Genomic DNA, 26,973 nt, shown 5'->3' with positions numbered 1-26,973 from the left:
CTATATATATATATATATATATATGCTTTTTTTATGTGTGGGTCAAGACTCAAGTAGCAAGATTAATTAAGATGTAGAATTAATAAAGAATATTGGAGAGCATGGGAACATAAATTTGTAGGACTTCTTTAGTTTCTTATGTTGTTACTCATGAAATAAATGCTGAGCCTGAGGTCATTGTCTGATGCAGTATATATATATGAAAGAAACTAAAGAGGAGCAGCGGAAGTATTGTTTGAAATTGCACCTTTTTTTTTTTTTTTTTTTTTTTTTAAGTATTTGGAAGAATTAGCTAAGGTTGTATACTATATGCTACGTTGGATGCATGCATTAAGTTTCATTAATTCTTATTGGATAAATTCAATTAGAAATCATTTTAGTAATATAATTATCAAATTAAATTATTTGGACGTTATTTGGATTTCTTCAATTTTTTACTAATTTTGAGGGGAACTTCTCATATAAACAAGATATTTTGAATAATAAGTTTTTGGTCTTTTTTATTACTTGTTAATATGATTTTTTTTTTTTTTTTTTGGTTGCACAATTTCAATTTAGTTCTTGTAATGGGTTCTCAATTTCAACAATTAGGTCTTTATTGTTAATGACACGTGGCTACACATCATTCGGCAACAGCCAGATCCTGATCCCCTCCTATTAGTGAGAAAATTAGAGATTTTTTAATTATACATCTTAACTGTCTATTTTCATCCAACAATCCATCTCACGCCATATTTTCCACTCAAATTTAAATAATAAAATATTAATTAACTTTAAAAAAAATTAAAATCAAATAATTAAAAAATTAGGGTCGTCGGCCACCCCAATTTTTTAATTATTTGATTTTAATTTTTTTAATTTAATTTTAATTTTTTATTATTTTAATTTTAATTTTTTTTAAAAAAATTAATTAATATTTTATTATTTTAATTTAAGTGAAACACGTGGCATAGTGTAAGCTGTTGGATGAAAAATAGATAATCAAAGATGCACAATTGAAAAATCTCCAAAAAGGGATCCTGATCGGCAACGACCATAGGGGAAAATGTGAGAGTAACAGTACGTGGCTCTTGTCCCTAGGATTAAGAGAAAAATGTCCAAATCTGATCTAACGGCTCAGGTAGGTGTTAAGAGGCTGAACTAATAGTAAATGTACTTTTGTCTTTTGGTCTCAAAGAAAATGATTATGCTACTGTTGATGAGAATGATTAATAATAAACTTATAACCTAAGATTATAAAAAGAACTCTTTTATAAGTTATCTAATTTATCTTTATTGGATTTGTAAAATTCAAACCAATTTTTAAAACTCAACGTTTGCATTGCCTAATGAGGGCTGCTATGCATTTCAACACTTGTTCCTAAATTTCATTTTTCAAATAATTTGAACCCCACATTCATTTAGGAAAAAAAATAATATAAATCTATTTATTTATTGAATGGACCAGATCATTTAGAAAAATGAATTTTGAAAAAAGTATTGGGATGTCTAGTATTATCATTGCCTAATTATTATATGTTTTCTCTCAAGAAAAATCACCTAAACCAAACAAAGAAATACTTCAAGAAGAAAAGCAGTACAGTATGATTACAAATTGTGCAATTTCAAGAATTCATACTCTTTTCTTGCAATTCTAAATTACTTCTCTTGTTTGTATTTTGTAGGTGAAAAAAATATTATACAAGATAATTGAGAGACAGATATTACTCGATCATCAATGTTTGAAGTAATAAAGAAGGTTCACTGTAACACCCTGCTTAAATATTAAGCGGACAAGAGGAATAAACTTATATGCCATGCACATAGATCTATTACAGTAATGGTTTTTGATTCAGCCAGCAGAATTGCATGTTTCCTTTAATTTCTTTTTTTTAATCACAAACTCGTGTCTATAAAACATGTACATTAAGGGCTGGTTTGGGTGTGTTTGAGAAACTAAAAATGTCTTTAACATTCAAAAGGTCTGTTTGAAGAAAACATCAAAACAATACCCATTTGTTAAAAAAAATTAAAAGCACTTTTAAGAGTCAAAAAAGCCCAAAAATGTCTAAAACGCACTTTTGGCAAAAACTTAAAAATAAAACTTTTACCAAAAAGCATATTTAATGTAAAAACTCTATTTCTCAAACACATTTCCAAATATACTCTTAAACATATATAATAGTTGTTCTTTACATCACAAAAGTGCCACGTTTCAAGGTTGATTTCCAGAAAACTCAGCCGCCTTCAAAAGCTAGTGCCTCGTGCAATTCTTTGTAGTGGATTTACCTGCACAATATCTCTCAATTTTAGTTTTATATAGAAATGAACGCTTTTTTGGGACTTCCATAAGTTGTTCGGGGCCTAACGCTTTAACATGCAAAAGCAATTCTTTTGTATTAATTAATGCTTTTGTGAGAATTAGGTGATCGTTAACAAATTCATGTAATTTTGAATCGTCTTCATCATTATCTTCATTGATCAAAATTTTTTTTGGCATGTCCGCATAAGAGGGGGAGAAAGAATCGAATTAGTGACTTTCGCTTCATTAGGCGTGGTCCCAACCGATTGAGCTACCTGATCATTCATTACATGATTTATATACATAACATCGATCTGATGTTGTTCTGTCGCGTGACCAACAATTTGATAGGGGAAAACATGTCACACAAGAAAAGTGAAAGGACGAAAACATAAATCACAAAGCCTTTATGATACCATATCTTTCGCATGTAACTACATATGAGAAATAATATTGACAACAGCAATATATAAAAGACGCTTTGGTTGCTTTATTTAACTAGATATGCTTAGCAAACAAATTGCGCTTAAATCACCCATCATGACCTATATATATATGGGGTTTCCGCTAATTAGAGCGACCTCAAGGACATCAACCTGCGCAGATCAAACTTTTTATGCTCGAGTTTGATAAATTCATCGGCTTCTCTGTCGACATTTTGGACATGGACATGATGATGAGGAGCAGGTTTGACATGTTGGGTAGCAACGTACTCATACTCCACCACACGCGCCCTTGGGGCCTCTACAACACGCTCCTCATAATCATAATCATAATCATTGTTGTATTCTACAGGAACGTTTGGATGATATGGAGGGCCATGATGATGATCAGTGAACCTCGCTGCAGGCATAGGCGGAGCTACCTCCACCACGGTAGATTCATAAACTTGGTAGTCGTCTGAGGTATCCCAACCAGGATAGCGCTTGGCATGATGTTGTGTGGTGCTTCCGAACGACATTTTTGTATGTCTCTTTTCAAATTTGCCTAGAATGCTTTGAGGGCTTATAATAACCCTACAATTGTATCTGAGACTGCAATTTATAGACTTAATTATACTTTTATTCCATAATGATAAGAGTGAATCTAATTATACCTCTTTTAATTAGCCCACTTTTGTGGACTCTATATAAACTGCAAATAAATATCCCAAGAGCACTACGGCTTGCGAATCTATAAAGCTAGCTCGTTGGGGATCACATCCATAAATCAAATGGCAAAAGGTGGGGAAATGTTCGATTGATGGACCAAACTTGAGGTAGAAGCTAGTATCCGAATCTCTCACAAATGCATCGACCTTTTCCTAAAAATATGTCCAAAGGAGATATATGCTCTGGAGAAGTTTGACTCGTAGTTCCTCCCTTGAACAATTTTAGTTACGATTATTATAAAGTTATGTAGTCTCATACTTGAGTTAATCGTTCTATTTACTATATATTTAACTAGTCATTTCAGAATTATAGCGCAAGATACGACAACTAACTCTTTCTTTGAGTCGTTACACATAATATATGTTTCAACGATTGATATAAGTAATTAAGTTAAGTTCGTGCATTCTTCCCACGTGATTAGCATATATATATATATATATATATATATATATATATATATATATTGAGCATTACAAAATCCTAGTAGATTTAGCAATTTCAAAGAAATCATTGAGATGGGTAGTCAAATATTTTTAGGAAATTGATGTTCATCATCAAAATATATGGTAGATGAAACATAATTAAGTATGCTATTTTTCATGTTGACTTGAAAAAACATGATTAATTAGTAATTGAGCACAACTTTTATATGGGTTTAAGTGGTGGAAATAAAAGCAGATCCCCCATGCTTGTATGCGATACATAAATTTGACAATTTCTGCAGTTGTTAATTAATTTACTCCACATGAGATGATAGATATATAGGAGAAGAGGAAAAATGAAAGTTGCTATATATTCCAAATGGAGTCGCACTGGCTGTAAGTATGGCATAAATTAAAGTGATGGAGAACGATTACCACTATGGTCATGCTTGTCATGATTTTCTGTAGGGAATCTATCAGCATGTTTTGATCAGTTTGCAAATATGGAGACATTTCATAATTCTCATCCTCCAAGTAGCTGGGTCGTTGTTGTCAAGTTTTTCAGCAGTCATTTTCAGATTTCTCTGAAAATGCTAGACTGAGTTTCCCAAACTTTACCAATATGATCAAAGTACAAATTGCATATCAAGCCAGCTAAAAGATCGAAAAGTATTATTATTATTCAAATTAATAACAACTAAGTATTATTATTATCAAGCCAGCTAAGTCATTAACAACAACTAGTCGTTCCGTCCAGAAAAGTTATCAGTAATGACTTTAATGACGTCGCTTCACTGAAAGATCGATAGCTAATAATAGAATTTCTTGTAGTAATTACCTTAGTAGAAAAGACAATTAACTGCGCTACATGCTTATGCCTTTGGCTCAGCAAAAGCCATTTATTTAGGATCATAAGCAGAGCATGCATGCATATATAACACACTATGCACTCGTGTATATATATATATCTTGGAAGTTGTCAACGTTAATTACCAAGTGTCTTTCTCAGAGCCCCCTTGGCAGCCACTCGGATTTCCCGTAGGAGCCGTTGAGGTTGAGGGTGATGTTGTCATCATAGCCATTGTCACCCCAACTACTACGCTCATAATATCTCCTTTCATGCACTCTCACTGTAGCTGGAACACGCAGCAGCTCATGGAAAGATGTTTCACATTCAGCATTCTCCTCCATCTCATCCGAGAAATTGGAAGCATTCCAGGCATTGAAAGGCAACCGCTTGCCACCAGAGACATGGTTATTATAGTAGTGGGCACTTGTTGTCTCGTGATGCCAGCCATTCTGATGCACGCCATGCTTTCTACTTATTAACTTGTTATGGAGCTTCAAGAGCGCCTGAGGATCAATGCATGGAGAAGGCATTAATACAAACTGGTTGTCGTACTGATTTTTGGAGTGCCAAGCGGCCGCCTCCACACCATAGCTCTGCTGTTGAACCTCCTGGTGGACGGCATAGCTCTGCTGTTGGAAACCAAAGCTTCTGCTCATTTTGATCGATCTCTACAGGTGTATATCTCCTCAAACTGCCACTATTAGTCTCTCTGATTTCTATCTTGTTCAATATTTCTTTGTGACTCGAGGGAATCATTAATTTATAGGCTTCACCCACCGCGGAGAAGGCGAAGAAAATTATCACTTTTTAGACAATTTTGCCCTTCAATTTTAACTAACCAGTTCCTCTCTATTTCAAATGAAATGGACAGAATTCTTGATATCAAAGTTAATAATGATCACGTTTGAGAGGAAGACGGATGAGCCAATTAGTTACAAAAGGAGGGACAAAATTGTCCAAAAAAATTAAAATGACACTTTTGTCACTTATTTTATAATTAATTCATTTGAAATGGAGAGGATTCGCTTCGTCAACTTGGAAGACAATTAATGCTAGATTTTGAGGAAACTTAAATATGAGTCTTAGATTTTTGGGTATTTTTCCTGCAAGGTAGAGGTTATTATAGTTTTTTTTTTTGGGGGTAATTTTTTCATTAAGATGTTCAGGTTTTCTTAACTGGTCTTGTGGAGTTCAGCCTTGCTAGAATTTGTTATGGAAACTGATAATAAAATAAAGAGATTGAGGAAAGAAATGAAAGAGACATATATTAATGTGGTTGAGCCTATAATATGTCATATAAATTCCTTAATTTAGAGAATACAAATCAACATTTATCACAAAAGATTTATATCCTTAACGTTTATCTGTAGACTGTATAGAGATAAGAATGCATCTCGTATCCGAACATACAAAAATATTTTGATTCATCAAAGAAAGTATAACATTTATCTGTACGCAGATAAGAATGCATTTGGTATCCGAACTTTGGGCACGTTTGAATGGCATATATTTGACTCAAATCTTCTGCAAACTTTATTCCCCAACTCAAAAGGATATATACCCCATTTCTAGAGGTGCTTAAATGGTTGATACTCTGAAATAGAAGTTCAAAATTGGGACACGATTCACATTGTTCCTGAGGCTCTCTAATTTTTCTTTGTCAAGTGAAAATGAATAACAAAATACAATGATCAATGATTCTTACTTTGCCCATTAATCAATGATTGTTAAGTACTAAAATTCGTGATAATCCATATATACCAAAATATTCGTTCAAACAACTTACTACATTATTAATAGCTAGTGGATACTTACATGTTGCTCAAGCATATGAGATAAAGAAAACTTAATGGAGAGAGTGAGAAAAAGAGGTGAATATATTAATTTACGCGCGTGTATGTTTCTTTTTAAGGGAGAATCTCCTTGGTCCAACATGGTAACATTAGTGTTAATAGTGTGCTGTTTTTCTTTTTATTTACTTTACTAATGTGCGGTTGATGATTGTATTATGATCCTTGTATTCTATATGAGTTGAGTTTAATTTTAACTATATGTATATAAGCCAATTTTCAATGATAAATTATCCCCGAAGTTTGTATCAAATTGATGGGTTTCACGTGGAGAAAATTGTGAAAGGTGTTGAGTGAGTTTCCTTGTGCAAGTGATTGTGTGAGTTGATGGTTAGCAATAGATTACTCATTATTCTAGATGCCTGATTCCTAATGCCTGACACATGTAGCCTTTATGCACCCCAAATGATAAAAATACTTTTGCAAAAATAAATGGTTAAATACTAAAAACTCCTTAAGATTTGGACACTTTATTTTTTTTCTTTTAGGTTTTGATTTGTATCACATGAAGTACCTGTGGTTTTGATAAAAACTAAATTGATCATTTCATCCATTGACCGTTAATTAACTTAACGGAAGTCCACGTCATTGACACGTGGAACAATTAAAATTCGACACTTGGCATAAGTGATGATGTGGCCACCTAATTAAATTTTGTATTTTTTATTTTTTAAAAATATATTTTTTCAAAAAAAAAAATGGCGGCCAACCCCCAATTTTTTTTTTTGTGAAAAAATATATTTTTTAATTTTTTTTTTTTAATAAAAAATAAAAAATTTAATTAGGTGGCCACGTTATCACTGATGATGTGACTACTTATGCCAGGTGTCGAATTTTAATTGGTTTACGTGTCAATGACTTGGATTTCCGTTAAGTCAACTAATAGTCAATAGATTGAATGACCAATTTGGTTTTTATCAAAACCATAAGTATTTTCTGTGATACAAATCAAAACCTAAGAAAAAAAATATAAAGTGTTCAAACCCTAAAGAGGTTTTTAGTATTTAACCCTAAAATAAATTTTGAAAAAATAAGAAAATAACCCGTTGTTGGCCATCGGTTTGCTGTGGATGACTGCTTGTTTTGGGCTTTTTTTTTTTTTTTTTTTTGGGTTTTTCCTTATTTTTTGTTTTAATTTTTGTTATCTTATACAGATTTTTTTTTTTTAAATAAAAAATAAAAAATTAAGTGTAACTTCATCCCAGTAATCATTGAATTCCAAGAAATAAAATTTCTCTCGTACACTACCTAATGGAGTCCCGCTTTGCGTAGCCAATTGAAGGAACCCACATCTCAATTACCAAAAACCCACCGAGGGGATCATATGACGTGGGGTGGAATATTCGTGCAAACGCTTCACCTCAGATTATAAAGTTTTATGGATTCAGGAATTTTTGTATACTGTTTCGGTTGCTTATTTTCCCTATAATTTGAGAAAAAGAAATATTTAGAAAATAAAAACATTTTCCCTGCCAGGATTTGAACCCGGATTCAACATAAGAATTGCCATGATGCTACAGCGGATTTGTTGTTGGTTCTTCCCTTGTTATCACTCGCTAGAATTGCTATTCTGTTATCGTGGATTTTGTGTTATCTTTCCCTTGTTTACTTAATTAACAATTTGTAGCTTGATAAGAAAAGAAAACCAAAAAACAAAAAAAAACAAAAATCTGCTGCGTAGATCCGAATGTGGATCCTATTTTGCATGTTTGTCGTAGTGTTGCTCTCTGGACAACGCACTTTGCACAAGTTCCTTTTGTGGAAGAAACAAAATACAAAGTGGTGGGCTAAAAGATGTTTTTCCTTCAACCCCATTATGAAATCATATCTGTTTCTCTGGTGCACCACTCTAACATCTACTGGAATAATGGAACAATTTTAACGCCAAAACATGACCAATTACCAAGGCTGAAAGTTGCCCAAGAGTTGTGCAATTTATGATCCAAGAATCACAACCAAAAGCATAGTTTAAAATTAGATTTTAGCTGAAAAGCAACATGACAGATTTTGAGGGAGATGTTGAAAGTAATCTACTTTTTTTTCTTTTTAACAGCATAAAATGATAAACAAATTGGTCTGCTAACCACTTATTTGATGATGAGAATATAAGCCTTTAATGCGGCAGGACAAAATTCATCATTTTATTGGTAGGAAAACTACTGGAAAAGGAAAGGATAAAAGACACACAACTCAACAGATTGCAGAGTCTACTGAATATGCTATAAGCAGTGGGCCATATTTTTACAAACGTCCTTGCTAAGCTATCTCAAATGACAAGGAAAACTAAACTCCCAATAAAGTGAGTATTATGATCAATGAAAGATTTAAAAACAGGAAGATGGGACAAATCAAAGAGTTAAAAGAACACTATGAATAAGTTTGTCTCATAAACAAAACTCCCAACAAGGGGGAAAAGTACAGGCTCTCAAACTATTTATCGAGTATATCTGGGAAATCATCCCATACACCAAGTAAACAGAAGCACCCTGTGAAAACTTAGCTGTTCCCATCACAGCTACCTAAGTGAATGAGTATGTTCCGCCATAAATGAAACCCAACTCCAGACGAAGAAGAAGAAGAAGAAGAAGAAATTATGTACAGGATGTCTCCCCAAGAATCCATGAACTAGTCCAGTCTCCCAAACATATCTCCCAAAGAATAATATAGTTTAGCCGGACAAATGGCAAGTCTGTATCAGCAATGCATCGGTTAAGATTGTTCAATTAGAACCCCCATGAGGAGTCATGCAAACTGCTAGTCCAACTAACCTTTACAAGAACAGACATCATAACTTGTTGAAGAAAATCAGCCACTTTCTCTTTTGCAATTCCCAGGCAACAGAAATCTATACTTGTCTGCATTCTCCAAAAGATATGATGGAAGATGAACAGCTGAGAAGGAGTGAGGAACAGGTCCCATTTTTCCTATGATATCTTTGAAGGTGTATTCCTCTGGAAGCATATCAAATAAATCAGCCCCCTCGCAGATTACACGCTGTACTCTGTCACGGTTCAAATAGTGAGAGAACCTAACCCTATCATAATGGCTGTATGCTTTCATCTTAAATATAAACTCACTGATTCGGCGAAAGCAAAAGCTACAATGCCACCCAGCATCTGCCAAGAGGTCATCTGTCTGACGATAATGTGCATACGTTGTCTTACCGGTTTCATACCTGTGGACTGAAGCTCTCCAGCTGCTATCATCCACATGGAACTCAAAAGAATATAGATAATTCTTCAGCTGAAGATGAAGGACCGGAGGTATGTCATCACACCACCTCAAGAGATTGATCGTGTGTCTGCTAGGGATCTCATCAACATCAGACATTATCAACAAGTCATCATCTTCAATACCAGCTTTTTTGAGAAGCAAGTCCAATGCCACACGCTGATATGCCTCCTCAATAAATGGGTTTTCTCCTCTCTTAGATCTACCCCCAATAGTCCCATAAGTCAATCGGGGCTCAACAAATTTGAAATCCTTTCGATGACTAGCAAAGAACAAGGGCTTTGGCAATCCGGTGAATGTTGAATTTGACTCAAGGATAACAAATTGTGTCACATAGGGATACAATTCTTTCCATCGTATTTCAAGGATTTCCTTCTCGTTACTGTACAACACCGCATCAAAAACACGCCTTGGGAACTCACGCATTTTCCAACCATGAAGTTTGCACTGGTTCTCCATTGACACATTCTCATCATAATAGTGTGGTCGTACGTGAAAAGGTTTGGGTGGCGATTCCCATAGTGGCCGCAGGAAGTATGAGATCTTCTGCCCATGCAAATAGATGAAAAAGATGCACGTCGGAACAAATGCGAAAAGAAAGATTAAGGTTTTCACATCCAAGCCACGCAGAACACAGCGGAGTCTCAACATGCTGAGCACTCGACTTGATTCCTGCTATATCAAATAAGAGCATATTTAAAAAACTTAACATGAGTAAGAACAAACAATGGAGCAACAAAAACTTTCACCAATCCAAAGATTAAACTAAAAATGATCAACATGTAAATATACCAAACAGATGAATCTCTACTTAAAATAAGCATAATTGCTTCACTGGACTGAACGAAAATACAGTCTACAATTCTTTCAAACGAACATTATTTGGTTCTCATAATGAAAGATACAAAGAGAAGAAAACAGCTCTTTCTCTAGTACTTATTTAACTCCTTTACTTTTCTCTCGGTTTCCACGAGACAACTCCCCAGATTTGAAGGAAACAAGTGACAATGCCCAAAATCAAAACACCAACATTCTAATTTCACCTAGAAGTTGTGCAAAACCCAATTCCATAGCCCAAAAAAATGAAAATGGAAGTACAAAATTCAACCATTTGTTCAACTTTTTACTCACAACAGAAAAATTCATTCTAATTCTAGTAAATGGATGCGCAAAAACGTACACAAATTCAGAATCTCTCAACCCCATCCTTCAAATCTACTCCACAAAACTCAAATAGCTTTGGGTGGGTAAAAGGCCGAAACCACAAGAGGAAACACAGTCAGGATTTCATATAGATTTCCATAGCACAACACTGCTTTATACAAAATATGCTGTCAAAACAACAATACAGAAACAACGAAATACTAATCACCAACTCCACGCCTAAAATGTCGACAAACATATCAGAGAACTACGACAAATTAGAACCCACAAATTCATATTAAACCTCCATTTGGTTGCTTAAAAAACTGATTAATATCAAATATAATATTACAAAAAATAAACTCCTTAATTTGTCACTGAAAAACAAATCGAACTTGAATGGCTCAAAAACAATTGCATGCACTCTAAATACCCTATAGGATCCCCCATACCACATAATCTTCCAAGATCCAATTTTCAGATTTTCCTCGGCAACCAAACATATACCCAGAACCAAAAAGAATTAAAAAAAAAAAGAAACAAACAGAAAACTTGGCGGAAAGAACAGATCAAAAATCATACCTGGCCACAAACATTGCCGCAAATATCATCGGATTTTTTGTTACAGTAATGGCCTCCTGTCTCACCCATCATCCACCACATATTTGCTTTCTCTCTCTGATCTCACAAAAATCTCTGCTTGCAATTCCTCAGCGAGTAATAAAAGGGGATCCGAATAAAGCAGATTTGACAAAAATGCCCGTCACCAGCACCGTACGATGAGCCAAAAACCGGTGGCAAAAACGGAAACTTGCCAGATAATTCAGCCCTCTGATCTCCCCCAGCCGTTACACTAAAACGGAAGCTCCTCGCCGCTTTCTTCGATTCGATTATCACAGATCAAAAAAATATCGACAAAGAAATATCCAAAAATAAGCAACAAAAAAAGAAATAAATAAATAAATGTGTTTTGGGAAAAGAATAACGGGCAATTAGATGAAGGGCAAAAAACAGCTAATAATAGGGAATTGGGGGAAAGGCTGTGGTGTGTGGTGTGGCCTCTCTGGACAGCTAATGGGTGGCAGTTGTAAAGAAAATGGAGCCGTTTGCGTTGTCTTCTCCCCAAACCTGATTTATTTTTTTCGTTTATGTAGGCCTCTGGCCCTTACTCGTTCAAATGCCTAGAAAAATATTTTTAATTCTTGGAAATTTGGTCTTACGAAAATGCCCATGCTTTGCGTATATTTATGAGCTGGGCTGAAGAGCATGTTGGTCATTTCGAGGGGATGTGTACCGGGACTTGGTTGGTGCCCAGTCCCCACGCGGCAATGGACTGGCTCAAGACAACTGCCATATCGTGTGGTATTCTCTTGGACTAGTATGCTTGTTCTTACTTCTTAACTCTTAAGTTCCGCGGAAAAAAAGGTCTTATTTTTCTATTTTTCTCGGGCTTTTCATATTTTTGGAAGGTAGTCTTCGGCCGCACTTCTTTGAGACACGTGGCAACCATGTGCGAGGTTTACAATGTTGTCCATGCCGTATACTCCGAGGCACGAGGGATTAGCTTGGTCTGCACTGGAACAGTTATTGACACGTGGAGGGAATAAACGGAAGGGAATTAGATTCTTTTCTTAATTTTTTTTTTTTTTTTTACGGTTGTGATTTGATATAAAAGTTAAAACAGTTTTAAATATTTTAGATTGTTTGTTTATATTTTATCAGACCACCATACTAACAAAAATAAAAACAAAATATTTTATATTTAAGCTTTCTTAAGTATGGTTTTCTTTAAGTAACAGTTGATCTAATTATTTAGGTTTTTCCTTTAGACCAAGCCCTATCCTATGGTCTGATCTCTAATATGCTTTGTGGTCAAGTTGTGACTTGTGGTTTAAGCTTTATGCTATAGACCTAAATCGTAGATTCTCAAGTTTGATCTATCATACTCAAACAATAAGAACGTCGAGCCGAGTCAATGATGACATCAATGGATGTTAGTGTAAGTTCGATTCGTAAACTCTTGTGGAGCAAGTCGACTTTGAAAATAATTGATGTTTATGGCTTCCGTTGTTTCATAATAGGTGCATTTGCTTCACGATTAGTTCATGTGGACAGAGTTTTGCAAATTTGAAACATGGTCATTTGAATTTATATTTTGTCACTTCAATATTTAAGATTAGAACATAGAGTGGCCTAAATTTTGAATTTTAAATTCCGTCATTTTGAGAAATCAATATATATATATATATATATATATATATATATATATGTTATTGTCCACGAAAAGATCGCCGCTGCAAGCAATCCTCCTATTCCTCGCAATGTGGTTGAAGTAGTCTTTTTATTTTAATCGGGTGATATTGTTTTTTGATTATCAAATGTAGTTAGGATGGAGATATTTATTTGGGAGTTGAAATGGGCTGTCAGGGAATGTGGGTCCTACCACGAGGCTGTCGTTGTGAATTTGTTGGTTGCATCCCCCGTTGACAAGGTCACAAGGGAAGGGACCCGAGCCCGACCCATTGAGAAAGCCAGCAGGATTAATCTATCCAATCACACAACTGCGCCACATGCCCTAATCATTGCAAATCAATCATCTTACGGAATTTTATTTTGATTAAACACTTAATTGAATTTTTATTACTATTCTTATTTCTATCCCTATTTTATCGTTCAAGATTTTTAACCTGGCTGCATTCGAAACTAGTGGACACGTAATTTAAAGCACTTTCTTTTGCTCTTCTTCTTATTCTGAGTAATATATATAATATATCCATCCCCCACAAAAGCAACCAATAGAGTTGGCATTTATTATTCAAATTTACTACTTTTCTGGCCCAGAAAATGACTTGTCAAATTTAGTGCAACCCAAAAAAAAAATCTTCATTTCCCTCGTGAGAAATTAAACAATGAATGGTAATTAAAAGTCCAACACTAGCACTTAAAGCAACAAAAAGATCGAGTAGACATTTCCTTCCTTTTTGTACGTGGTCCAAAAGGTTCACTATGAATGGTCTATATATATACTCCATCACTAACAATATTACCAGTCAATGTTCGTAATGATTAATCCTCAAGGAATCCCATTAATTGATTATTAGGATGATCAGAAGCTTAAAACATAAAAGTGTCACGCTTCTTAAATAATCTTATAACACGTCAAAAACAAATAACGAAAGAGTCGTACCGTCCCGTCGAGAGAATTGAGCGTTGGTCGGTGACCGGTCTAAGCATATATCAGACTGTACGTCTCCAGGTGGCTACTTCCTCCTAATTTCCTGTAAAGTTGTCATCTCTTTCACGTTACGTAAGTAAGCTATATCCTAGAGTACCCTAGAGCCACCATCAACAATATTCTTACACATGCAGTCAACACGTACGTACAATATCACCACTCCTCCTACGAAATATGATCAGGTCAACTTAGCATCCTGTGGAAAGGATCAACCCACAACATTAATCTTTAATACTTCTCATTTTATGTTGTGGGGGAGGTGCGATTACCGACTAGGCCAAGACTTCTATGTTTGATTCAAGTCAACGGCTCTCTCTCTCTCTCTCTCTCTCTCTATATATATATATATATATATATATATATATATATATATATATATTGTGTGTTTTGGTGAATAACCCTACTTTATTTTATGTTTTGTTAAATTGCTCTGTAATTTAATTGTGCAGAAAGAGTTGTTAAAATATTTATTCCTTATAGTTTAAAACTTGGTGAGCAATTAAAGTCATGAATCAGATGATGAGAATCACCCTTTTTCAAAGGTAGGAATAATTTTCAATACTGCTCGTAAAGTTTACACGTGGATGGATGAGGTGGCCGGGAAATATGTGGAGGTGTCCCAGGACACATGCAACAAGACCAAATGGAGCCATTGCTCGACTTTCCAAGAACATCTCATGTGCTTTACATTTTGTTAATTTCTCTCGACTTCTTTTGCATCTATCTCTTTAAAAGGAGCTAGAAATACTATGCCCCTATATATATATATATATATATATATATATATAGCTGCAAAGGCCATAGGGTTTAGTGGAAAGAAAGTAACAGCCAGATGCATGTATGATTGATGCTTCTATATATAATATATAGTACTTAATTATACGACACCGTGTTAGGATTGCTAAAGGAAGAAAGACACCTTTTGTGGGCGGTACGGGAGAATCCTTGTGCAATTTTTTTATAGGTTAAGAGTCGTTAGACAATCAATTGCCAGAGGTTAATTAATCCTCTTGCAAGAATCTTGACCTAATTTATATCCTTGGGCATCTCCAAGAACTAATACTAATATTTTTTTCACGTATACCTGATTCCCTTATGTACTTCAAAATTAAGCAATCGTTGGACCCAGAGAGAATAAAAAAAAATTATAAGATTATCCCCTCCAACTTTAAGAAACTCTGTAATTGTTGTGCATGCACTTGTGAGGTTTATATCTTATATTGAGAAAATATAAAGAATAAGAGTGGTTAATAATAATACTTAAGTGGACTCAAACCCATTATCTTAAGCTTTTGGGCTAGAAGTAGTGTCCTAATATGTATATTAATTTATTCTTGTTTGACTCCCTTGATGTTTCTCTCCCCAATAGTAATGATGAACAATAAATTAACACTTTCTATGGCTTAAGGATATATATGATTATAAAAGCGGGTGCATCATTAATGCGCATGAGCCTTTGTTGTAAATCATACTCATTACGCAAAGACGAAATTAATGGTAAATCAAATATGAAATTGGGAGCTTTATTTTTGTGGCTTTTTGATGGGCCTTAATTTTATTATGGCTTAAAAAGAAAAGTATGATGGACCTCCATTCAGAGAGAGATTGAGAGATTGAGAGTTTGTTCGCCTCTCCACTAGCAAAAGGTAACATGAGCTTTACAACGATGGATTGAGATCCCAGCCTTGTTTTGGATGGCTTAAAAAGAATCATGGATAAAGTATATTGGAACTCATTTCAAAGAGATAGAGAGAGATATTTTGAGTTTGTTCATCTCCCCACAAGCAAAAGTTCACATGAGCCAATGCAACCCCAGATTGAGATTCCTAGCAATTCTTAAGAACTGCAGGATTATGCAATTCTTAAGAATTGCAGGATTATGCAATTCTCTCTATTTTGGAGGTGGCCTAACCACCTTCAAAAGAATATTTTTTTCGGTAGTCGGCCACCCCTCAAGGTGAGGCGATATTTTGTTAATAATTCATTTACTCCTAACTTATTTTGACACTCAACAAAAAAAAGAAGTGAAAATGGCCAATCATCTCTGTACTTCTGAATGGCGGTCGGACTTCACCCAAAAGCATTCCCTTCGGCCTTAGGCCCTTTGGCTTCTATTGTGTGTGTGTGTGTTTTTTTTTTTTTTGTCCCTCTTTCTTTTGTGCATGACGATGACGTGGCTCATCTTGAGCCATTCTTATGATTTGCAGGCTTACAGCCCCATAATTTTAGAGGTTTGGAACATTGTCAAGAGCCCAATTATGAATAGAATAAAGCTTTGGAACAATGGATGGATCAGGGCTCAACAATGCAAACCTAGTCCGAATTTGCCGAGGTTTCAAGCCCATCAATTTTAAGATTATTGACGAATGAAAGTCAGACAGGCCCAACTTTTTTCTCTCTCTAAAAAGGCAGCACTTGCAGCCAGCAAGGCATCAGGACACGTGGCAAAATATTGCTGGTTGTCACGTGACAGGCAGAGACAAAAATAGGGCATTTAGTTGCAAGGCCTCAACGTGTGCAAACAAAATCTCTTTGGTGTAATGTTTTTGTCAATGTTGGTTTTAGCAGGGATTCTAATGCAAGGAAAGCTAGCATTGACAAGGTGTGTCGGGATTGTGTGTGTCGTGTGGGCCCAAAATGATAGAGCCACCAAGCTCATGTGTATGTCTCAAAGTTAGTTGGGCCAGTCTTTTCCACTCTTGTCCTTAATCAGGACCGACCCGAGATAACGATTATTGTGGCTTGTGGGGGGGGAGGGATTTCATTTCAAGCATTACACACGCACCAAAAAACGAAGGTCCTAAACTAGTTTATTGATTAATTAATATTGTTTTATTATTAAATAAAATATATATCTACTAATTATTAAACTAATTATCCTTTTTGGTTATTTTTAATTGTATTTCACAGTTTTCTTTGTTATAATATTAATTAAAATTTTAAATTCTTCATTTTCTATAACTTTATACTTTTTGAGATAAAAATCTTAAATTAAAACCTTATTTCCGACATTTTATATCTCATTTCAATTAAATAATCCTATTTTTTAAAGAGTATTAATTGAATAGTTTCTCGTGTGTTTTGGGATCTCTTTTGTTACAACTATAAAATTACTATATATCTAATCTTCTTCTTTTGGGATTGATCTTATCGTTATCTTCTTCTCAATCGAGAAGTTCATTATCAATGGTCTTCTTTTCTTTGCCGGTGTGAGTTTTATCCTTATCATCAAATTCTATCTCAACCATTCCTATCCGTTTAAACTTTTACGATGAATATTAATTCTTTTTCAAGAAAAAGAATACATCAAATAAAAAACACAGAAAGTGAGTGGAACAACCCAACAAAAATCATGTGTAGCCTATTCAGTGAAGAAAAATCCTAAATATTATTGATAATGAGCCAAACAAATGGCCCAACTTAAAAAAGAAGGAAAGAAAACAGCCCTTTGAAATGACAGTTCATAGGTGAATATGCCAAAAACATCACTTATTTGCACCAACAAAAATTTATTCTCTTCCCTATTATATATTTATATGTTATGTCTTAAAAAAAAAAAAAAAAAAAATTCTTTATTCCTCCTTCCTGGAGTTACTCAACAGGTCCTCGAATTGACTTGTCATTGTCTGTCTTTGGCGGTTCTGGAATCCTGCAGACCAGTTTTCCACTGACCTGAAATTCATTTTTTTTTTTTAAGGAAGTACACTGGTTTATGTTCATACTTCAACCATACCAATTCGATCGGTTTTATGTTCATTTTAATTTATCTAATATTGTTATCAAACATAGATTATATATGTAATCAGTAAGCACATTTGTTGAAAAAAATAATACACAAAACATTAAACGAAGCACTCAATGCATGCATGGTGTCTCCATTCCCTGAAGGGGCCATCACAGAAGGTGTCTTTGTGTGTGTGTGTGTGTGTGATTCTCTGTGTGCCATTGCTGTCGATACACGACCACATAGGATATGATATGCATAATGCATGGTGCACGCTAATGCGCTAGCTAGCTGTGTCACCCACTTTTCTGGGCATCAACAACTTGTCTATATGGTCATATGGAGCCCAATTCTGATCGATGTGGTTCAAAATGTCAATTCACGATCTTCTTCTTCTTCTTCTTCTTCTTTTTTACTCCTGATTTACATTATATTTTAATGGGGCTAGCTTAGCTAGCTATGTCTCCCACTTTTTTGGGCACCCACAGCTTCAGTTTACTGTCTTTATGGAGCCCAATTCTGCTCATTGCTCATTGCTCACTGTCGTTTGCTTCATGTTGTTGTTGTTTAGCCGTTGTCGTATATGTGATGCTATATCATTTTAGACAAATTTCGTTCTCACTTGCTAATGAGACACAAATTTCCAATCCAATCGAGTAAGTGAGCAAATTGCAAGGACATTTATGCTGACTCGGACTCCCAGTGCTTTATGCTTTGGGAACGAAAAAAAACAAAGGACGAGGGTTTGGTAGCGAACAATGTAGGTCCAACCGCTAAGGAATGTCTTCATAAAACGTGGGTTTGTTTGTTTGTTTTGCCTGAGCGAGGTTTTCTTTTCATTCCATATATATGTATGTTTATAGATAAAATATGAATAATTGGTGTTATATATATATATATATATTGGGTGGGTAAAAACTAAAAATGGCAAGTTGTGGTGGCAATCAAGTTTTAGCGGTACGGGAGAGTGAAGAGTGGAGGCAGCAAGTAGCAACACTTATTACAAGCACCTGGCGGGCGGAGCATGTGGTCCAATAAGGTAGAACAAGCTCATCCCCCTCTGGGGTGACCTAATTACTACTCATTGCTGCAATTTCAGCCACAAGAACATGAACAATGATGAGACCAGATAACCTTACTTAAAAGCCTAACCTTAATTGAAAGGACGCTTAATTACTTATTCCAACAACTCCCTTTCCAATCTTCCCTTCAAAATCCTATCAATGCATTGCCTTCTTTCTTTCCTCTCCATTGTGTTTATATTGACCAACACTCATGGCCAGCGTTGATCACGAGCAGGTTTTGCGTCACATCATTACCTTTTCTTTTCTTTTTCTTTTTCTTTTTTTTTTTTTTTTTGGGCGAAGTTGGCATATGCTTGGGCATATAGTATGGTTAAACTTGGTCCTTTAATTTGTGTAGTTTCTTAATTAGGGTTGGAAATATTCATGAATCAGGAGTTATAATTTTGGTAACAATCACACCATATTGCCAAATGGATCACTTCCCATGAATTGTTTGAAAGCTTCTGTGTTAATTAATCTTCTTCCTATATCTTCCATTTGCATTTTCATTGGCAAGAAAAATTGAGTCATAAGGCAAAAAGGTAAAATGTTGCCTTTACTACTTTAAAATATTAATATGATAATTTTTTTTATATTAAATACTAAAAAATTAATTTAAAAATTATTTTTCTAGCTTTTTGAGATGTAAAATTACCAATTAAATATAATTAATTGTATACTAAAATCAACGATCGAAACTCGTAACAACGACCAACTAAATCAAGATTGTCTAATAATAAATATAACCTAGAAAAGTAAATATCAAAGAACTAATTAGCTTGCTCTGGTTGAAAAGCATTTTACTTCTACCTAATCCCACTTTGTAATCAGATAGGGTTAGGTTAGCCCTTTTTATCCGATTAAAATATCCCTTATCACTACTCGTGTGTTTAGGACAAATTTGAATGAATTGACAATTGTTTTTTGTTTTGTTGGTAAAATTATGGTGTCAGACTGTTTAAGTAGAGTGAAACTTAATTACCTTTCCGGTTAAAAGTCCAACCCATTAGGATCGAACAAATGCTACACACTTCTATTTGCCACATCGGCTTTTAAAAAATATATATTACCCGGCCTTCGTTCATGGCCGATCATTCCAACCAAACTTTCAAAATTGCAACATCCCAATATGCAATATTGTGGTTGTCACTCGCCACCACCATTTTTTAGATTTGGTAGTTGGGGCAACTAAATAAGGTAATCTTGACCACCCTTGACATAGTAAGATTGGAAGGGACAAAAAAAAAAAACTACTCGAATAGATAGAATTGGATTTAGAAAAAGATAACGAATTTATGTACATCTTAAAGGTGAAAGATCCTGTAGAAAGTTTAATACTCAATTTTTGGGGATTATCAAAGATTTAGGCTATGAACAATGTCATGATAAAAGACTTTCAGTCCAAAAAGCTTAGGGAGAGTTGAATGACAAATATGCTTCATCTCATCATCAAGCTTGAGTTTATCTTAATTAACCGACCACACAATACCCAAAGGGAATTACTTTTTGTTCCGATTATAATCATCTCCCACCTTTAATAAAGTTGATCTCAATTGAGGCAGTGACTAACAAAGGGAGCTCAAGATCACCTCACTAGGGTTTTTTTCTCTTTTTTTCAATGCTTTGACCTCTCTTTTTGGGTTCTTTTTTTTTTTTTTTTTTTTTTTAAGTGAATTCACATTCAGTTTAGTAATTTTTTTTCTCAATTTTAATAAGAAAAAATTGAATTTTTTCCTATTTTTTACAGTACTTATATCTTATTCTTAGAGCACTAGCAGTAGACTTTGTATAGCCCATTCCCTTCCCTATGTTTAGGAAAACATTATTAAATTATAAAAAATTATTCTCTCTCCACTCCTTCATATGTCCCAACAATTATCTCTCTTCTCTCCTCTCTCCTCTCTCATTGGTTGCAATAATAAAAAGAAATAGTATTTAATTCATATAGGGAAAAATAAAGAAATCTATTGTGAAGTATTTTTTTATAGAGAATCAAAAAGTAGTTTTATTTCCTAAATTGAGGGAAAATGGTTGGGAAGCTGCTACTAGTGCTCTTAGCAGTACATTAATCTACCACGCATTTTAAGAAGACTCCTTTCAAAAACTCTCAATTTCATTTCCTGAAATTTCAATTTGATGCAATGTACTCCATCTGTTAGATTTTAAATGCTAAAAATGATAAAAATAACTTTACACCCTTGAATTTTTTTATAAAATTTCAAATTAACAATCGAAAGGTAATTTTGTTTTTTTAGCATTTCCGTTAGGGGTTAATGGCTGAATATGACAGAGGAGAGTCAATTATATAAAATTAAAAGTTCATGTGGGTTAAATTGAGAGTTTTTAAAATTTGAAGAAGTCTTTTCAAAATATGTGGTAGTTCAAGATTTAAAGTAAAGTTTTTTTAAAAAAAATTTTACCCGCCGGATGCATTTACTTTTAACTCCCCAATTTGTGTACGGCTAGTCAAAAAGGGTATTGCGAAAAATAAAATATATATATATATATATATATATATTGTCCGAATTTAGAGGCATAGTTTGTACAAATTTGGTAAAGTTAGGAAGTTGGTGTCATTGCTGGGGAAATGAGTTTGCGCAGGCCAAACAAAAAAAGCGTGAATTTCAACAAGCCCACCAAAATAGTAGAAAGTATGATGTATGTTTTTCATGTGAAAGTAAGACCTTAAGAAAAGATGGGGGCATATGATGATGATTGGATTAGCATTAATCATGCACATAAGCATCCCCATACCACCTTTTTTCTCACAGTCGATAATAAGGCTAAAGCTGAATCCCATTTGTCGTGTCACATTCTTCATACATATCCATGCGTCGCACGCGAATCTTTGACAAAGCGGATGATGGTGGGTAACTTGGGGAACCGAGTTTTTTTTTTAAAATTTTTTTATTCATACGACCGAAAAATGAAAAAGCTATGTATTTTTCATCATTTTCCAACTACAACTGTGATTTTCAAGCTTTTAAGCTCTTAATTTTGACTAATTGTCCCAGCAAACTCCACCTTTAATTGTCCCTAAACTACCCAATTTTGAAAATGAATTAATTATGGGGGCATAAAGATGGTTATTGCATGCCTAACCAAACACAAACACAAACGATTATTATACTTGTCATCATTTTATTATACAGTATACGTTCTAATGACACCATTCCATTAATCCAATTACTCTCACCATATTAATTATGATACTTTTTTTTTTTTAATTGATAAATGCTAAACATATATACTTATATTTTACTACAAAGTCTTTACCAAGTAACTGATTGGCAGTACAATATAGCACCATCGCTCTTAGCCATTAAATTGAGGAAGTAGTTCACATGGGCTAAAAATGTCACATAAGTTTTAAAAAAGCCTTAAGGATAAGACGGTGGTCGGTCACCCCACCAAACCTTCATGGATAAATAATGCAGTCACTTTAGCGCAATCAATGTGGTCACGGTCGCTCCCCACAAGGGAGATTTGACTGTGTCACGACCACCTTGATCTAACACGGATTAAACCACGTATTTGTAAATTAATGGGTAGTGTTATACAACTATCTTCCTAACAAGAGAGAGAGAGAGAAAGAAGTGTATAAGGGGTGGATGTAAATTTCCCACGTGTGGGGGCAAGTGGGTTTTGCAGGATGAAGAAAGAAGATGGAAGTGAGAAACACAAGGAGCCCACAAAAGGTCCATGAATAGAGTAGGGTGTTAGGAAAGTAGAGAAGTAAATGACAAGGGCAACCACATCGGAAACTCTGAAAGTGACTTTTAATTGATTCATCAATGGCATTGGCCACAGGGAGCCATTGAGGGAATGTCACTGTAAATGTGAATGACACAACTCAAAGCCCTCTCGAACGCCAACAAGATACCTGTATCCAACATATACATATGCATATGCATATGCATGCTCTCTCTCTCTAGAGTCTAGACTCCTCAAGTATATACAAAATTTGAAGCCCCGAAAAGGGATTTATAGATAGACAGTGATCACTCATTGTATGGGATTTGATTTTTCTTTGCTGCCTAACAAGACAGTACAGATTTTATCAGCCTTTTGTGCTGTTACCTTGGCCCGACCAGCCATAATCGCTAGTCATTTCAATTTTCAGGACCAATTTGTTTATATATATTGACTGCTGCAAACGTATTTATGAAGGTATATATATATATATATATATATATATATATATATATATATATTAATAGACCTTTCGATTTCAACTCTGCAGCCATTGAAGCCTACATACTACAGCCATATATATGGTATATTAATTAATACTCCTTCTGTGGCCGGGTGGGTTTTGGGCCTACAGCTTTGAACTGATTACTGCAATAATTCGTATATATGTGAAAGAAAAAAGCAGCATTATCGAAATTGCATGATAATGCTGCTTTTCTTTATGTATTGACTTTTTCTTTTGAAGCTGGCGGTAAGTGAATGAACAGTGTACAGACAAAGTAGATTCCTGTAGCTTGCCTCCTCCATCTGTATTTGTTTTTCTATGGTTGACGCTTCATTCAAATTGGTCATCCATTTTGCTAACCATACGTACATGACACAAAAGAGGGTAAATTCCAAAATTCTGTAGGTAAAGATTTTGTAAGGAGATCTTCCTACATGGCCGCCACCAATCACCGATGATATGATGCTTCTTTATTTATTTTATCCCAGATGTTTTTGTTAGATTTATAATTTGAAAGAGATCAAGGATTTCCATAACCATTTTATATATATGTAAAGATAGATGTTTGATTTTACAATAATCTCTACAGAAAAATTGGCCAGAATGAGTTATTTTGTCATGTAGAAATACCGCATACTGTGATTTGTCACTTTTCAAATCTTAGGTAGTTATTTATCAAAGAAAAATGTTATATACCACATTTTTATCTCACAATACTAATGCATTAGACAGTCATAACCAACCCTTAAATTTTTATTTTTTAAAATAAGAATAACGCTAAATACCACATAAACATTCAACATATATTTCACAAAAATTCACGCCACATGGTCTAGTAGTCTTGTTAAAAAATTATATAGGTATATTCAATGGTTACTAGACCTTGTCACATTAGTTTTTGAAATATTTATGGGATGTTTATGTGGTATATGTAACATTTTTTTTTTTTTTTTTAACATGTCTACACAAGAGGGGAGAGGGAAATTCGAACTAGTAACATCTACTTCATTATGCGTAGTTTCAGTCGATTGAGTTTTCTCTTGGAGACAACATTACTTTTTAACTAAGAGCTAATAAAGGTCGTTGTGATTGTCATATTCTCATTGTAGAATAAAAATGTAGTCTTTATCAAATGGTCAAACTTCAAGGACCAATTTGTCAAATTTTTTTTAAAAAAAAAAAAAAGAAAAAGAAAAGAAACCAAAGAAGAAGAAGAAGAAAAATATATTGGCCAAATCCTTTTTAGACACGGTGCGAGACTCCATTAATATGTGCAAACTGTAAAGGTCCAAGTCTATACAAGGAGGGGTCCCACGAAGAAAGTGTGTGGGGGATGATGGGGTCCCATGTTGTCGGTTGGCCACCCCGTTGGGTGGCACGGAAGAGGACCATTCGCCAAATGTGGTTCACCCTTTCTCTCTCAAGTAAGAGTGGATATCGATGTATACCCACAGGCCACACAGACACAGCCACACAGGCCTCTTCACCACCCCATTCCACAACTTACCCTCCCTTTTCTTCTAATATATCGAAACTGCCATTTGCCTAGATTTGAGGCAGGCATTGATCGAGCCAACACAGGCTTAGGTCTTGGTATCCGGTGGACAAGGATCGAGCCAACACACAACCTCGGTCTTATTGTCTCACTGCTTTTGCCTAAATTTGGCGCAACATTTAGATAGCCACTCCTTCGACATTACTCATTTTCTCCAACATCATAGTTTATTAATGTTATTGACTATGCGTGACGTGTTTCAAGTGATTTTTTTTTTTTTTTGCTTTGATTTCTCCTAAAATTTGTAGTCGTTTTAGTCTCCTTTCCCGCATAGTTGATAAGTTGAACGTTTTCTTATTTCTCCAACAAAAATTTGACTTTACTTCCCTTATTGTTTTCTTAAAGATTAATGTAGAGCTCTTATGTTAAAATTCATGAGTAATAAAATCACATGTCCAATAAAAAAAAGAATATTTATTTGATGATTTTATAGTATTCAATTCTTTTTGCTTTTCATAGTCAATTCCATTAATTAGTGTTTGGACATTGGAAAACAACTTTAGAATACAAAACAGTAAGTCAAGCCATGATAATTCATCTGATTAACATGAGCTGTAAAATGCCTTCCTTTCCTCCTCTCTATATATTTTCAACTTTTTGTGCTGTCTTTGCAAGTTGTAGATCAATAAGTAGACCATCCGTACAAGGATTTTGGAAAGCACAACAATTCTAGATTATGATTGGGTCTTCCTTACTGTAATATATATTCTAATTAAAAGGGTAGGAGGAGGTGACCGACTGTGGCTATTTTACCTGTGTGTGACTATGGTAATACTTACCTGCTGATAATTGCTCAGGAATAGGCGTTCCCTCAAAACCCATTGAGTCACAGCCTGACTTAGCCCACCAAGACATTAATGGAACTCAAAATGACTAACACTAATCAGGAGTTATTGCGTGTCTAACTACAAGAAAATTGCCTTAAGACCATTGAACCATTACCTCTAGTGGTGTAATAGTTATACTTGATTCAAGAGAAAAACTTGTATTATTACAACTTTTATTATATTTTTCTTTTAAATATACGTGACAGTTCATAATTAGTGAAATAATTAAGAGTGTATGATTGATAAGCAAATGACTAATTAATTTTTTTTTAAAAAGTCATATTTTTTACTTAATCATTTTACAAAGTATGAGTTGTCTCGTTAATTTTCTTTAAATTATATATATAGTAAAAGCTTTGACAGCACTCTATAGGCTGCAAGCGGCTATATATGTTTATTAAGCAAAGGTTGAGCTGGGCATTTTGATTTTGCCCACAAACGATGTGGGGTTACCAAGCTTGGCTAAGAATTGATGCCATAATTAGAATCTGGCCCTTTTTTTTTTCTTATCAATGCTATATAAAATACAATTTATTTGATGTTTAAATAAACAACACTTTGAATCAATGCAACTATCTTTCGAGGGCCGGCTGCTTATTAACATCATACGCTCATAAGTTGCATGCTTATTTTTCGATCAACTGGGACCCCATTCTTGTCAATCTCAGTTCTCATTGTTATGATCATCAAAGTCTCAAAATAAATAAATAAAAAAGAGAAATAAATAAATAAATAAATATCACAGCCTATAAAAAAATCCAATGCAAACAAGTTGAATAATATCAGGCCTTTTTTATAAGCTAGGAGGTTGAAGATGACCCTCAACTGCTAGATTAACACATTTTTGGCAATTCATTAATGAGACTCTACGGCCTAAAAAGCTCGATCGTACCACTTGCATCATCCTAACATCATTCCTGCATGGTAAACCTTCGTAAATTTCTTCATTTCACACCAATAATATGAAATCTTTTATGGTCCTGCTGACTCCTAGCCTGGACCATATGCAATTAATACCAAATAAAAAAAAAAAAAAAATGAAAACCAAGCTCTATATATTTTCATCATTTTGGCAAAACAAAAAGTAATATTGGTTGGACAAAATTGGGTTTATCATAATTTTTTTAATAAAATTATCAAAAGAGAGATAAGAATTTAATAGACTGAGTTTGAATAATTAAAAATCTATAAAATAAATGATAATTTATGGGAGTTGAATCTTCCCATCAATATTATTCACCTTTCATTTTTGATTAAATATTTGGCATCTTTGTTTGCTTTATGTGAAATGCTAATACCATTTAGTTTTAGTTAACTCATTGGGATTTTTTTCTTTTCTTTTTCTCTTGCTAATTAATATTCTCCTTTTGAAATTAATAATGAAATAGAGAGAGGGCGTACGATGTTGCGTATAAATTAGTGTTTGACTAAAATAATCCCGG

The 26,973-nt window shown here is 34.3% G+C and overlaps 1 protein-coding gene across 2 annotated transcripts; it reads right to left on the bottom strand.

Annotated features, from left to right (window-relative positions):
* Window positions 1-8,900: 8,900 nt before the first annotated feature.
* Window positions 8,901-12,080, bottom strand: LOC132179205 (uncharacterized). 2 transcript variants are annotated; one of them, XM_059591872.1, is made up of 2 exons: window positions 11,511-12,080; window positions 8,901-10,460 (listed from the first exon to the last, which is right to left on the bottom strand). In XM_059591872.1, exons 1-2 carry the CDS (start codon window positions 11,589-11,591, stop codon window positions 9,360-9,362), a joined length of 1,182 nt encoding a protein of 393 aa, XP_059447855.1. In that variant the 5' UTR covers window positions 11,592-12,080; the 3' UTR covers window positions 8,901-9,359. The 2 variants fall into 2 exon arrangements, with proteins under 2 accessions (XP_059447855.1, XP_059447856.1); XM_059591873.1 differs by having other exon boundaries at window positions 8,901-10,457; window positions 11,511-12,078.
* Between the last annotated feature and the right edge of the window lie 14,893 nt (window positions 12,081-26,973).

This window comes from Corylus avellana, chromosome ca4, assembly GCF_901000735.1.
Source record: "Corylus avellana chromosome ca4, CavTom2PMs-1.0".
In the NCBI taxonomy this organism is placed as follows: Eukaryota; Viridiplantae; Streptophyta; class Magnoliopsida; order Fagales; family Betulaceae; genus Corylus; species Corylus avellana.
The sequence above is the reverse complement of the archived record's forward strand: the minus strand, read 5'-3'. Positions and strand labels throughout refer to the sequence as shown.

Excerpts from the sequence above, each read along its gene's own strand:
- LOC132179205 (XM_059591872.1), bottom strand. The coding sequence starts at position 11,591 with ATGTGGTGGATGATGGGTGAGACAGGAGGCCATTACTGTAACAAAAAA. Across the intron at positions 10,461-11,510 it reads GCGGCAATGTTTGTGGCCAG|CAGGAATCAAGTCGAGTGCT; the intron begins GTATGATTTTTG and ends TATTTGATATAG.